Genomic DNA, 15972 nt, shown 5'->3' with positions numbered 1-15972 from the left:
ATTGCAGGAGCTCAGTTTCTAGTTTCTCAATAAATGTTATCTTATGAAGTATATGCAGGATGTACTTATTTCAAAATAAAACAATTTGGAAAATGCCCTTCCTTCCCTATATAAACTTTTTTTCTTTTACTAATAATAGATATATATTTTACTATGTACAAGTATAACCTATTTTTAACCTCACATTTTCATGTAAAGTTTATGAACAAAATACTTTAAAACAGGAAATCAGAGTCCATTTCCTGTTTTAACAAGGATAATCCCTTGACCAGTAGACACAAATAATCAGTCCTCCTTATTGTTAATTAGCATACTATTCATCCTATATTTCACTATTTAATGAAAGAAAGCAAATTGCTGAGAAGACTATTAAGTTCAAAACATCTTTCACCTTATTTATCCGGAATTCAGTAAAACAGTTCAGTCACAGACTTGCAGCCTCCAGCCAGGTTCCTGCTATTAGTCTTAAATCACTCTTAGAGTTGCAGTAACAGTAAGTTGCCAAACTCAAATACACATCTATCTATATCTGCTAGATAGTTTGTCTTAATAGACAGTCTGGAAGAATTTCAGCTATTTGACCCAAACTTTAAAGTTAAAAAACTTGCTGCTTAGCAAGGAATCAATACTTTCTAAATGTGCAAATTACCATTTGAAAAATATATTAGCTGGAAGAATTTTGAAAAGCCAATGCTTTTTTTCTTTCAGTGAGCATGATATAGGCTCAAAAAAAAAAAAAATCACATGTAGGCAGGAGTTTCAAAAAGGTAACTAGTGCTTCCTTAGTGAATGGCTGAGTCTCAAACTCTCCAGTCTGAACCATGGGGCACTGTTTCAGGAACTGTGATTTATTGAAATGAAGAAGCCTATCAGGCCTAACAAACAAAAAGACGGTGCATAAAGCACTGTTCTATGACATCCCCATATGGAGAAAAGCAGAAAAGTAGATGCCACAGAGAGCACCGCTGCTGCCGTGAGGCTGAACCAAGACAGGCTGCAGCGATACCCTAGGGGCAGCAACCCACCCCTGAACCATCAGACTTGGCGAGCCCAGGTCTAGCAGCATCAGCTTCTTCATGCAGTGAGACATCCAAAATGATCACCTTGAGGACATCGGTTATGAGCACATCACAGGATGACTGCAGGTCACAGTGCTGTTCAGGCCAAAAAAACCCCTCTGCATTTAATTACAGTTCTACGTTCTTTTAATTATCGACATTTCTGTTCTGTAGAGCCAATTACTCCACTTCTGTGCTCCGTTACTTTAGCCATGTAAACAAAGGTGAGCATCCTACTTCTCTTTTGTTGTATTACAATCAAAGATGCACTTGGATGATGGTGAGAAAAGCATGTTGTGACCAAGATATGACATTACCTCTCTACAGGCCCAGAACTTCGGGAAGTCTTTTCAAAGACACATGGCTGAGACCCTTTACAGTAGCTTCCACTGCTGTAGAGTAATTTAGGCTGTGCAATATGGATGCCAGATCTAAGCAAACACAAACTGCCTTGACGTGGGAAGACAGTATAGGACAGATTTCAAAAAACATGCTATCAAACATCGACACTGAAAAACCCTAAATGGGTATCAGTCAAGCAATGCATTAGCAGACAATAAAAATATATTGCCATTACTGCACCAACCAGAATTTTATGAATGTTGTCGTTTGACTCTCATGATAATGTTGGTCTTAACAAAGACAATTTGCAAGTTTAAAACTGTAACTGGACGCAGTGCTATTATTTGTTAAGCAACAGAGCTCCACAGTATTGGAAACTGTAAACATTTGACCTAAAATAAACACATAAATAAAGTAACTACATGATTCACAACATACTGCATGAAAGGCATTAATTAAAGAAGGATGTGAAATTAAAAAACTAAGTGAAAACCTGTTTGAGAATATGGGTAGCAGAAATTGCATTACTGCCCCCAGCACCACTTCCTCCTTTGTGCAGTCAGTACAACTCAAAAGAGTGTTATGCTGAATAAGAAACCAAGGTGCAGACAGAGGTAAGTGATTCATGCAAAGTCAATAAGCAGGGAAGAGTAGGAGCTGGAAAGATAGCCCAATCTCCTGATTCCCAGGCTACTGCTTTGTCTATTACATTGCTGTGTGATTTAAAGAAAAAAATTATTCCACATCAGAAAAACCCATCATTCCTATATTTATGCAAACCAATTTAATTTTCCATTTCCCATTTACACCACACTACTAACTGAAATCCTAAGGCTAGTCTCTGCCCAAAAAACCCCCAAAACATAAATTTAGTCATTACTTGAATTATTTTTTGAGTGTTTTAATAACTCAAAGCCTTGATTAGTGTATTTTTTTTAAACATCTACATCACAGAAGATTTTAGAAAGTTTACTGTATTTTGTCTTTATTATTAAAAAATATCAAGAATGGGAGAAGTAAAGATCCAGCTGCACTCTCTCATGCCTAGGTCTGCACATCTGCATACGTATCATAATCAAAATACGAACTGTTTCAACACTGCTATTCGAGATGTTCCATAAACTAATTTCTGAGGTCTTCACATCTGGTCCAAAGCACACACATACGAGGCTAATTAATGGAATGAGCTCTTAATCGAACCCATTTCCTTGCTCCAAACTCACCCAAGCACTGAGCAGGGGTGCTAACCAGTGTGGCGGGTGCTGTGGGCAAGGATGCAGGCGGGCGGCGCGGCAGCATTGCTGAGGGGCTGCCGCCAGCGGCCTGATTCAGCTGCCTGTTTATACCTCACTCCTGAGGCTGGGGGGCACCCAGGGCCCGCCGCATTCACCCACTGCTCACACCCACTCGCGCCTATGCTTCCACTGCAAAGCCCCGTCTCGTGTCTGAAGTCATGTACAAAACCTAAAGGTACTGGTTCAAAATGTCTGCTGGTGTCTGTCCAGATAGCACTTCCCGCTTTCAGCTGGTACTCCTTTCTCAGTACCAAGCCTTGTGCAAATAAGCTAATGCACATCGTTCAAAGAACCCTGATCGTCATACGAGTATCGGTCTCTGGATTTTTTTCCTTTTGTAGCTGATGCAGTTATATTCTTTCTTACCTGGACTGTAGCCTGTAAATCAGAGGCAGGGGAATGAAACAGATAGAAAACACACCCATGCTCATGGTTAGTCTCTTTAGAAGAGACAGCAGGGATCCTAACAATTCCCAGGCACTCTGACAGCCGTGAGCAGAACGGGGCTTTCACAGAGGTGCCCCTGTGGCGGCACGCACAGTACAGGTGATTCCAATTTTACTTACCTACATTAATGCCATTTGCAACCCTAAGCACTGAGTTTATTACGTACAACTTCACAGGTCCAATAAGGGCAAGACATTAATAACTACACTGAGAAAACTGTTTCATAGCATAATGATTTAACTTGGTTCTAGCATCACTTAAAGTTGTCCACACTAGCCAGGCACTGCCCTTGATCAACAGATCTGTACTGCTCGAGTTGACGTGTCAAGTCAACTAACCTTACCCGAAAACTTCTGCTACAGGACTTGTGATCTAGGTGTAGTGGTTTAAGAAATTCCTGCCCAACAGCCCTGACATACTGCACCTTCCACCGAGAGAGCATGGCTGACTGCACATCCTCTGCCCCTGCATGTGCGAAGCAAAGGAGGGTAACTAAAATTACCACTCTGAAGAACCATAAAAATGCATTTTCAGAGGTTTTCTGAATTGAGGATACCAGTTACTGACTAAAGTGAAATATGAAAGTCACTTTTTATCCTTGCAAATATATATCTATTTTAAGAGATCCATTCAGATAAACTATTTTAAATTAACATGGACATATGTTTATCATTTAAGACTAATAACTTGAACATAATGTTACATTTGTCTAGGTGTATTTAATTAAAAAATCCTTGGAAAAGACCACCAAGGAAACCTCATTGGTACAAGTAATATATGCAGTTCATTTTTGTTGTTTTTTCATTAAAAAGGTTTATTTTCAAGTGTTCAGAGCCAAGTTTAAATTTCTGCATAATAGTTTTCTTTTCCTCTAATAAGGCTTAAAACATGGTAAGATGGGAAAATATATAATATGGACACTCTGAATACAAAGAACCACTTTTACAATAGTCATGCTGAAATTGCTTGCAGTGGAAGTTGTATTAAGAAAATCCCATTTAATCTAAAAATTAAATAGCCTACCAAACCACAGGCTCTATTTTCTTCTGTGATATGTTGTCTATTCATTTCATCCTGTCCCAAAACAGCAAGTCCTCCTCCAATTATTCAGTTTGCTGAAACAACACACATGCCTATGCACTTCTTTTTTCTTCCCAGTGAAAAACAAAACAAAACCATGCTTTTAGTTCTGCTATCTTTACAAATGCTGGACTCTCAGAAATCTAAGGCTGGTTTGAAGGAAACTGTAGTAAGCTGCAACTTAATTTTGCTAATGATCAGCAGTGGGATCTGGTCTTCCATTCAGAAAAGGTAATATATTATTTCACCATCTCATTGACTAAGAGTTTGTTCCACAGCTATGACAGGAAGGTGCAATGAGCTGAAGCAAAGTATCTTTACTCCATGCTTCCAACCATTACTAGCTTATCCACACCAGTTTAGAATACATGAAGTAAACAGCAAATGCTCAGACTGTATAGTTTTTTGAACTATCATTTAAATATATGCTTTTCTATCTACTCTTCAAAGTTACACAGATTATACTAAATTTGTCAAGCCAGCTAAACTCTACTGTTCTTGTCTCCCATTTCAGATAATCCTTAGTAATCAGCAAGGCATTTTCTACTCTCCTAGAACTACATCCATCAATTACTCCCATGACTTCTTCCTGGCCAGACCTTAGGCCATGTCATTGTTTCAACTCAAACTTTTGGAATTTCTTCAAGTCTCTCTTACCCTTGTGGTTTTGCTCCAGTACCCTCTTCCAGCTCTCCATGTAGGTCCTGGATACGTCTTTGAATCATTTCACAGATATCTCCTCCCACTGGTATAACTCTCAGTTTAACTTCTTTTCCTTTCCAGGCATCTCCACCCTGTCAGTGCTCCTCCCAAACTTCTATCCTCATCTTCTCACCACTAAAACCATGATCATCCTTAACTCTTAGCTGTCTCTTGGTCCACACACCTGGGATGTTTCCAATGGCTGCCACATATCCCTTTTCATTATAATCCTTTCCCTCTTCCATTCAGCTAAATCATTCATTCAGGCCCTATTTTTTGCCTCAGCTATGGCAAACCTCCCTGTATAACACAGAAAATCCCTCTCCCTCCTCTCCCAGAGTGATTACACCTACAGTAATAAAAAAAAAGGCAGCTCATCTAACAGAGTATGGGATTTTCTTTTCCTGTTAGCATTTTTCAGTTTGGAACTACACAATTGCTAAACCATATTTTCCATGTGAGTTTAACTTCATAGCTTTTCTTTTCCCACCCTTGCTTCTCATTTCTGTTAATTTTTCCACACTTTCTGGAGATATCTCAATCAGCTGACAAAGTCTATGAGCAACAAGTATTTTCACAATTGCTGTTTGCAGGACTTCTGAGCACTACTACAGTGTAACAATAACACAACACCAAAGACAGATGCCAACTGCCAAATCTACAGGGACTTTTCTGGACTCAAGAGTGGTCAGAATGCCTAGCAAGGTAATACTTTTTTATAAACAATATAAAATTGCATTGTAAGCTAAATGCTTTGCAAGCTAGATATAAATCTCACCATCATTCATGTCTTTGGAAAACAGTCCCATGTTACATGGATTGTCAAGGGGAGTTGGTAATTCAGCAAGTAACAGTTGAATAACGACCAGGTCATTATTCAGCTGTCTCATAACAGCCTGACAGCAGTGACGAGGTGACAATTTGGAGACAACTCAGGTCTCAAGCTCCACTGGGAAACTGTCAATTCACTTCAGGTGGGCCTGGACTCCAGCTCATGCTCAAAACCCTCACTCTCAAAACATGTTAAACTCTCAGCCACCATGAAGGAGAAATTTATTTAACAGGGTACAATATTTTCCTTCTCAAAGTATTCATAAAAGATTTGTTTTCAGGGGCCTCTTCCCCCTTACTACATTCAGGTAATACTTTATCAGGACAGCCCTGGCTCTCACCTTCGAATGAATTGGGGCTTTATCATTCCCATAAACTATACTGGATTATCCCAAGAATCCTTTCCCAGAAGATAAAATTTCAGAACTAATTCCAGAGACTCTAAGTGCTTTCTCTCTGGGGAGAAGAAATAATATTCTGTAACACTGACTGTTCTTCAGATATGTCGATATGAAGTGAAGCTAACATCACTTCAACGTGAGATTTTTGGTGGTGGTGTGGCTCCAAAGGCTCAGCATATTTTCACTTGGACCTTGCCTGTAACATTAACCCATTAAAACAGAAGTGCACCTCAGGGAGAGGATAGCAGGTATTTAAAAATCTCACTGTGTTTCAAACACAGCTAAATTACTCACAACGGTAATTTGGTAAAGTGCCACTTCACAAAGACAAAAGAAGACAAGTTTTACTTCTAAGACCAGCTTGTATTCTTGCACATCACATGAAAGAGAGCAACGGAAACATGGCTGAACAAATGTGAGTAGGCACTGCACTGCAATGGCTTTTTGGGTGGGGGTGGGGAGAAACACACATACTACAAAAATCTAATAATTCTCCACCCAAGCATTGCTAGTGAATGACCTCATTGGTTTCCTACACATACTCCAACAGCCTTCCTGCCATCACTCTGTCAAGCCAAGCAATGATGTCAACAGTCCACCTGTGAGAGTGATGTAGCCCTCTGGGTCAGGGTCACAGAGAGCTCAGATAAAAGCTGTGTCAGTGTTAATTAAATGCACCTCTTGTTTCACTGCTGATTTCCTCCGATAAGGCTCAGGTCATTTTTTCCTGGAAAGACTTCCCTGCTGTAAGGCAACAAGAGCCAACTATAATACAAACCAAATATTGCTCAGAGGATATGAAGACAACATAACACATTAAATATTTAGTTTTAAAAAATGATTGCATATCAGTGTTGGGGTAAATACAAATCTCATTAACTTGCATGTGCTAATGACAAGGTTGAACTACAAATGCTAGTTACTGCGGATAGTTTATAATCTTTCAGCAGAACTAATCTCTTTCATTTGGAATGGTCTTTTGATTGAGGTTATAGAGAAGACTGAAACGGAATTCTAATAACTTGGTTTCTCCACTAAAGGAATTAACAAATACCACTGATAAGTTTTTTCAGATTAAAGTGAGAGGAGCTCATCCAACAAAAAATATGCTTTGAGACTAGATTTTAAAATTTAATTAACATCAGAATTACCACCTCAACTTTAATGAACGTGTTGTCCCATAACACGTATTCTGGCATCAGAAAATTCTCAGCTGCAAGAAAGTTCTAAGCAGCTTAGGTATTAAGGATCCTCACCCACTAATATAATTGTCCAGCACATAATGAGAGGCAAAAATACATATTGCCATTTTTTCCCCCTTTATAAGGAATCTAATCTACTGTTATAACTGGATGCTTTTCACCATACGCTGTACAGGATTTCTGTAATCCTTCTACTCATAGCACCTGCCTTCCAGCCACTTAAAGCCTTCAGTACACACTCTTTTATATTTGCTTTGTTGTCGTAGACATTTTCAGGTAGTTTTATTAGCAAGAGAACTATCATGGGCAGGCCCACGGTTTTTGAACCTGACATTAAAAATCTTCTTTCTTTCATGGCTTAAAAAAATACCACTAGCCCTAGGACCTAATTGGTGACAGTAAAGCACAAAAAAATCTAGAGGTGACAAAATAGAAAAGTACTCTCAAAAGTAATGGCAAAATTCTACCAGAAGACTTTGTTTCCTAATGATCACAACTATCAATTCTGAAATAGTCAATGAAGTAGAGCTCTTGCTATAAATTTAACTCTAGAAAAATAATAGTATAATACGGATGTTAGGAATACATTCATTTTCATTCTTTCAGTTTGGTCTCTAGCAACTATAATAGTTCCAATGAGTGGTATTTTTTTCTTTTTCTTTTTCTTTTTTTTAAACTGTCCTGAACTATAGCAGAAACTTGAGTTATGTGGAAGATTGCATTACTCTTCGGATAATGTATTTCTAACTAAATACACAAGTGCCAATATATTTGAAAGGAGATCCTCTAGGCATGTTATGGGAATGTGTAAGAAACAATAAGAAAAATTTAGAGGTGTATTTTTAAGTACATAAAATTACTAAATTAAAAGAAAAATCATGTGAACAAACTAGCTTTTTCTAAGATGGAAGTCAGAAAACTAAAAGGGAGGACCACTGGACACTGTTATCTGTTGTATCCACAGCTAAACGTACTCATCAAGTCAGTTCTTCCAGTCCCACATTCCTGAGCATTAGCAATATTTTCCAAACAATCAATGCCCAATGTCTGCCTATGTAGACTTTCAGCTCTCTGGGATCTTATGCTTATACAGTACCTTTTCCTACAAACTCTGCTAGAATACATAACACTAGAAGTACATACGTTGCCCACCCAGTGCCTGATATGAGAAAAGCTCCACGGCTATACTACCTCTCACTAAAGAGAAGGTAACTAACTTGCACATATTTTTTAAACATCTCCTCCAGTAGGAAACTCTCTATATAAAAAGTCCTTCCTAAGAACCACATTTTTGGTTTTAGGTGGCAAACCAAAGGTGAGAGTTATTCCTTCACTAGCTTGGTCAATACTGGTCCTAAGGACAGTTCCTGTGGATTCATGAGGCTGAATTGCAGCTAGCTTGCGTTGAGGTGTGCAGAGCGTGACTCATTTAGAAAGCTTGACCCAAGGTTGCAGCCCATCCTTCACATTCACCCCTTCTCACGTCTTCCTGGGCATAATTCCCAAGGCAAACTTGAATCCAGGCCATAAAAGAGACACTAGAATTTCTGCTGATTTCTTTTCTCTGTCACCAGTAATTGGAGTTTGGTCTTACACAACTTAAACACTATATATCACCTTGTACCTGTATGAAGTTGGACATAACTGACCACCCCTTGCAGCTGCTGTGCTGCACTTCTGGTGGATGCACACAGCGTGGCCACATAGAAGGAAAGCATATCCCCAAGCGCAGTGAGTTAAAGTGACACAGTTTCCTGAACTCCAGGAACTCTCCTGGTCAGAAAGTACTTCCTTCCTTGTTTCAAACACTTGATTGTTTCAGAGGGAATTCAAAACAATAGATTAGAAACTTTCAGCCTTTCCCAAGTGTACTGTTGCTCAAGGAAACCAGGCCGCACTCTGGGAAGATGAGATAACACAGGGAGAGTACTCTTTTCCGGAAATGCAATAGCTTTTGCATCCCTTTGCTAGCACCATCCCATGAATCAGCTACATGTTAGTAATAATTCATGTTATGAGATGTCAGATATAGTTCAACTATTGTTTGAAATAAGATGTGCATGGCTGGCAAAAACCATAAACTAAAGGCAGTACCTTCTCAGCTACTTTGATAAGACATGTCAGGGAGGAAATATCAGGAACTTTCTAATCTGAGTCTCTACTTTTAAGGAACAGGTAGGAAGAAAGAACTGTATTTGCCACTTTTAGTACCTCATACTTTAAATCTCTAAAAAGCAGAAAAAATGTACTGCTACTTCTGCAGTCAGAAACCTACCCCCTTCCCACTAGAACTTAGTTTTACAGAACAAGCAGAGATGTTCATAAAGATAGGGAATGGATCAGGCTCATCAGATCTCACTGAAAAGCAATCATTTTCATCATACCTTTTTCCTAACACAATTGCATTCATGTAAATACAATACCGAATGCTTTACACTGATGAACGAAAGATTTAGTATTTAGAAGATAATCATGAACCTATATTTTTATAGGCTGCAGTTGAGTAATGAAAGGAAACAGACATGAAAATAGCATTTTTTACAGGATTAGGTTGCCTAAATATCTTGGGCTAAATATGAAACATTAGAAACAGTAACAATGGCCAAGAGTCACCCTCTCAGACCTGGTAGTCAAAGCTCTTACGTAAGATATTAAATTTTCCTAATCCTCTTTTCCTATCAATGTAGAGCTACAAGATGTGGGAGGAGAAAATGATTATGAAAAATGAGAACTCACCTGGTTCTACACATTATTTTGAGTGGCAGAGAGGAAAGGTACTTCCCTATCAAGCTGTGTCAAAGGGAGGGGAGCGATTAAGTTGAATACTCTACACTCACCGCTCCTACCAAAGGGTAGATGAATCCAGCTCCAATGCTGGCCCGCACATCACTAATTGGCAGAATGAAACTAGTGGGAACACCCTTCCTCTCAGGCTGATGGGAAAGGGATAGGTGAGTTTTTGCCATACAAATGGGAAGATTTCCAAATCCCTGATAAAAGAGGGAAAGAAAAGAAAAATATTTTTAAGGTTACAAGATTACAATAAAGACAGGATACATTTCCACTTTGTTATCAGTATCTTCTGTAGATGATAAAAACAATATAGCAATAATGAACCTCAGTTTCTTAACAGTTAATCTTTCAGAAACAGAGAGAATACAGTATTTTACATGCTATTCTCTCTCTCTTCTCAAGCCAAGACCTCCAAAGGGACTTGTCTGTAATGATATCCAGCTTCTAGAGTGAATTTTCAATCTAGAGTTAGGTGCAAAAGTTGCCTGTACAATGGCTAGAGAGTGTTATTTTCGGAAAGGGTGCACAACAGACAACACTGAAAAAGAAATGTATACTTGTCAACAAAACACCAGTGTGGCACTTCTCTCTGGGCTCTAACAACCAAGTTAGGTATCTATGTGAGACTGTTGGTAAACACAAATGATGCATGACGTTTTGTTTTGTTCTTAAACAAGACAAAAATGTGTGTGAAGTGATGGCAACCACTTTAATTATGACAGTGCAATAGTTACTCAAAAAGTGGGAGAAACTCAAGCAAAGGCCCTCATCAGCTCTACTATTCCCCCATGTGCTGTTTGCCTCTCAGGTTATTGATTAACCTTGAGCACAGGGACCTCCCACTCTTCTGTGCGATTCCTGGGCAAACAGGGATGCAATTCATCAGGTCGGGAGGAGAGAGCTGGTACCAGAGGGAATTGGCTCTGCAACCCAGTGCTGAGGGCAACCGTTTTATGACACTTTGAAAGTATTTCCAAATACGACTAATATATAGACTAGAAAATAGACTATGGCATCAAAGTAGAGTTGGAAAATATAAAGAAATGGATTATTCTGCTTCAAGTACACTAAATAAGCTTTTTTTCCATCTAGAAACACAACGTCATTCTCAGAACATTTGCATTTTAGAGAAGATGGCTATACTTCTGCCTGACCAAGTTGATAAAATATACTTGGGGATTTTTCCATGACATATCACCCATATTTTCTATTTTCTATTTCCTGACAGAAAGGCTCCAGCCATGTTTACTACCAGAAACTGCTCCATTTACAGTAAATATGTTCATCTCTCCAAATGGTTTCAAAACTGTAACATACCCTCCTCCCACACGCTTTAACAACAGTGATCTATTTCATCTTCTAGCACTTATAACCCCTTGAAAAAGACACGAACAGAAGGGAAGCAAAAGATTTTAGAAGTATCAGGAGCTTTGTTATTAAAATACAAAGTTGTGCACAAGACTTTTTGCACTTGCAAACATGCATGCCTTTTTGACAGGTACAAATGAACACTCATATGCTAAAATTGGGCACATTTGTTAGCAGCTATCTGTACAGATGTGCAGTTACACATTTAAAGCAGTAAATACTGCTCTTCTGTGTGTCTGTCATCTCACTTTTCTTTAGACATCTAAGACAGACATCCACCTTCTGGACATCTTTTGACATCTAAGAATTGTTGCATAATTAGAAAGACAAGATGAGCAACTCCCCAGCAACCTCAGCTGCAATTTAAAGCACACCAATACCCACAAGGCTTGAATGAAAAAAATGCTGCCTGTTAACATTAAAAGAGAATATTTTGTAGTTATTCACAATGAAAGAGCCTTAGTGCAACTGAAATTTGTTTAGGAAATAATGAAAAAAGGATTTTGCTCCAGGAGTTGCAGGAAAATCGCAAACTAAAAACACCCAAAGATATATGCTCTTTTGCAGAAGATAGCTTACAAGGTTAAAACCATTCTGTCCTATCTAATCTAAAACAATCTACAGTGACCCCCACAGTTTAGCACCATCGGTAGGCTCCTGCCTTTTAGGAAAACTAGTCTAAACACTCCCCTCCAAACTGAGAACCTTTTACTCCTGAGACTCACATCCAGCGGGTACCGGGCCGCGTAATTCACTGGTGTTCTCACCTGCCAGGTGTAACGATCCACTTGTGACTGTGCAGCAGGAGACAACTCTATATCCTGAGCTCCGTACACCTTCTGAGCAATGATCCTTATTTTTTCAACAATAGGAAGCTGCAGAGACATGGAAACAATACAAATATGAACACTGGCAAAGAGAAACTAAGATCTTTTTTGCTGAATGAGAAATCTGAATCTCTCACTCAGATTCATCCTAGCTAAAAAGGCTTGCTTAAGCATGAAAACAAGTAAAAGGAAGGAAAAGGTGATGGAAATGATATTCAGCCACATCCATAAAAATGAGAACATGATTTCAACTACTCTTTCATTTAGGAGTTAAAATTCGTGCATCACCTACAGTTGACAGCCTAGCTTACATTCTCACCTGAAGAGGGGGAAGAAAATTATTGCTGTACAGTTTTCAGAAGAGTTAACCCACAATGCAGAAAAAAAGAAGCACAAGTTCCAGTGGTAACATAGATCATCGGACAAATAAGATTTCCTATCACAATAATCTATATTATCATACTATCTTATCACAAAATGGCATTTATATTGTAAAGCATTTTGGACACTTTTTTGATTCTTCTTTTTTATTTTTTTAAGAATCTAAAAGCATTCTAGGACAGACTTTAAAATCACAAGTCACTAATTCCAACCCCAAACTCCATGAACACCCTTATCATATTACTCAGCTCAAATTGCCACTCTGCTTTAACACTATGTGTCTGCCCCTATGGCTTCTATTTGAAGGCAGTTCCAGACTCTCACCATTCAGATTGTTAGAAATCTTTCTACATTTGTTCAGCACACATTTATTCATGGTCAGGTCAGATATTTACTTTTTGTGCTAACATGTCTTTAGGGTAAATAATGTTTTTCTCTCTTCCTCCTTCTTTATGTTTTGCATGACCTTTGAGACAGCAATTACGACCCATATTGCCTATTCTAAACACGCCAACCTCTTTCCATATGAACAGGACAACAGGGAACTAACCATGCCTCTGCACTAGTTCAGCTATTGCAGTGCTGACCATAGATGGCCCAAGATGTGCGCATTACTCCAGGGAAAGTCTCATCAGTAATTTGTGATTTTATGCCCACAAGGGCAAGAAATTGGTTTGTCAATAACAAACTCAGAGTCTATGAGTACTGGTGAATTTAGAGAAAGTTCCACAGCCAGTCACATTTTTGCAATGCTTTCTTAGAAATAATGCTTTTTCTGCAAAGATATAACAGATGAACATAAGAGTTTGTGTCAGGCTGACATTTTTTGTATTTATGATTATATTTGAGAAAAATGAAAGTTTAAAGTAGTCTGCTTTTACATTAATAAAGAACTCCAGTAACAGAGACGTTGCAAGGAAGAGACGGGTCGCTTCCCACACTGTCAAGCAGCTAAAACGTAGGACAGTTAAAAGCTATGAAGACTCAAATAAAATCCCTCCCCCACATAAGAAAATTCAAGGTGATGTCTAAAGACATGCCACAAGACACCTTTTGAAACAAGCTGACAATCTGATTACTGCAGCTTAATTGGGTAGAACGATGTCACATCCCTGACTTCAGGCTTTAGAGCAGAAGCAAAGCAATAAAACCTAATGAGGATTGGAGATAATACATCACAAACATCCTGGGTGTAATTCCTGGCAGCACTAAGCTGAAGGGAATACTTCAGTGGCATGGGTAACCATCATGAGATGAAAACTTCCTCTAGGTTCATTATTATGGTATCTTCATGTTCACAGCAGTTACAAACACAGCGTAAGAAATGCAAAACGTCTGTCACCTCACCTTTGAGTGCTGTTTGCATGCAGCTAAGGACTAACAGCAACAGCAAAAGGAAAAGTTCCACTCCCTGTTGTCTGTAAGCCAACATCGAAACCAACAACTTTCTGCTTAAATCTCAGTAAATTCATTGAGATGGAGATGTTCATTTAGATTCAGTTTGCATTTGCCTCGAAATATTTCAAACTAATTTGACAGCAACATAGTCACTGCAACCCCCCCTCCAGCAACGATAGCTCTAGTTTCCAAATAAAATCCAGCAGGGTTCTGGCTAGCATCAGAACAGACTCCTTTAATGAAAGCACTGGCATTCTGTTTCCCCTCAGGATATGCTAAATATCTTGCATGACTGTGAGCTGGATAGTGGAACTTTTTTTTTTTTTTTTTAATCAGAATTTCAGATACTTATCCAGCCACCAACCACACCTCAAATTTTGTGAATTTAACTTTAGAAGAATCATCAGCAGAGAAGCAGATACAAGAGTGCAAACAGCTAACAGAAATGTTTTTGTGAGGCAGTCACATGCCTCTGCAAGACATGCATATCCAAATGGGTGAGGTAGGTTGCATCATGTTACAGAAGAGTTTGGGCCTATTTAACCTCACTTACAACATGTGATAAATCCTGGGTAAGCCGGACTCAGGTAGAAATCAGCCGGGAGGCACACATGCTCATGTTAACACAGCCCATTTATGTGCACAGTCTCAGACATGCTTCTTTCCTCAAGTTTCAGGAGCAGGGAAAGGAATACACTACACTGTGCTCAGAATACACCTGTCTCCCAATATTCAGTGGGATTTTTAAGGGATCATCTATTTAGAATCACAGTGTAACAGCATTTCAAGCTAAAAAGTTTCGTGTGTTCCAGGTATTAAGTAAGGCTGATGGGAAATTTTGTTTTAATTTAATTAAAATATTTTCCAAAGAAAAGCCACCTGGCACTTCACACGAGAAATACAAATTCAATTCAGTTAAAAACAACTTAATGGTATTTGAAACGGAAACAGAAACAAAGTGCTAGGAACAATTCTAAGTTGTTTTTCTCTGGTCTTTAAGGGCAACTTTAGCTTAGGTTTTCAAGAATACTGTTGATTACTCAACACTTCACTATAGAAATCCTCTCAGTGATGGAAATAGGGATCCACCATATGTATTAATGCTTTACAATGCTAACTCATATGGAATAGTGCTTAACTTAATTCAGAGTAGGAAAAAAACAGGGAAAAAAATAGGGTCAAATTATCCAAAGTACCTAAATAATTAAGGGACTGTAAGTCAGATTTTTGCTCCAGCTGATTTCAAATATAGACACTTCTGGAAATCTTGTGAGCCACCTATTTGCACCTTGAACACCTTGATCAAACATCTGCCATTAGGAGTCACATACCCCAGGCACTTAGAAAAAGTGTTTCTGTCTTTTTTATGCTTTCTGTCTGAGGGTTCAGCCCCCATGTATTTTCTACAACGGCCTACAATATTCCTGAACCAGTTGTTCATTCCCACTGCCCAACTGTAATTCACCACCCTCAGCTGTGCTGATGCAACTGTTTGCAGGCCCTCACTATAACACTCTTAATGAAACAAGTCCTGTCCATATAATGTGTGTAGAACTGCACCTTCACAAACACAGAGTTTCATAGCACCTCTGCTGTCTGGACAGTTACTGTGATAATGACATTTATAAAATGTGCAGACAATTCAAGCATCAAAAACACTGAAGATTTTAAGATCAGCAATAAAAACAGTTCTCCTGCTCATTTCATTTAAGCAAGATTGTGAATGTTACGCAACTACATGCATTTATGTGGAGAACAGGTGATATACAATAGAAATATTCAACCACTGTAGTATAAAGTTAGATAAAAACTGACTTTACAGATATGCAATTATGTATTAGTACTAA

General features: G+C 38.6%; 1 protein-coding gene across 4 annotated transcripts in view; it reads right to left on the bottom strand.

The window, feature by feature from the left end:
- Positions 1-15972, bottom strand: part of MTHFD1L (methylenetetrahydrofolate dehydrogenase (NADP+ dependent) 1 like) — a 166242-nt gene that overhangs the window by 39217 nt on the left and 111053 nt on the right. For all 4 annotated transcript variants that reach the window (XR_010883738.1, XR_010883739.1, XM_067293565.1 and 1 more), the window contains exons 25-26: positions 12287-12394; positions 10196-10348 (exon numbers count right to left, since the gene is read on the bottom strand). Coding sequence is in view for 2 of the 4 variants with exons in the window: in XM_067293565.1 (XP_067149666.1) it covers positions 10196-10348; positions 12287-12394 (261 nt within the window). In the remaining 2 variants the exon portion in view is untranslated. The remainder of the gene's footprint in view (positions 1-10195; positions 10349-12286; positions 12395-15972) is intronic.

Source organism: Apteryx mantelli, chromosome 3, assembly GCF_036417845.1.
Source record: "Apteryx mantelli isolate bAptMan1 chromosome 3, bAptMan1.hap1, whole genome shotgun sequence".
NCBI lineage: Eukaryota > Metazoa > Chordata > Aves > Apterygiformes > Apterygidae > Apteryx > Apteryx mantelli.
This window is presented reverse-complemented; position numbering and strand designations above follow the sequence as displayed.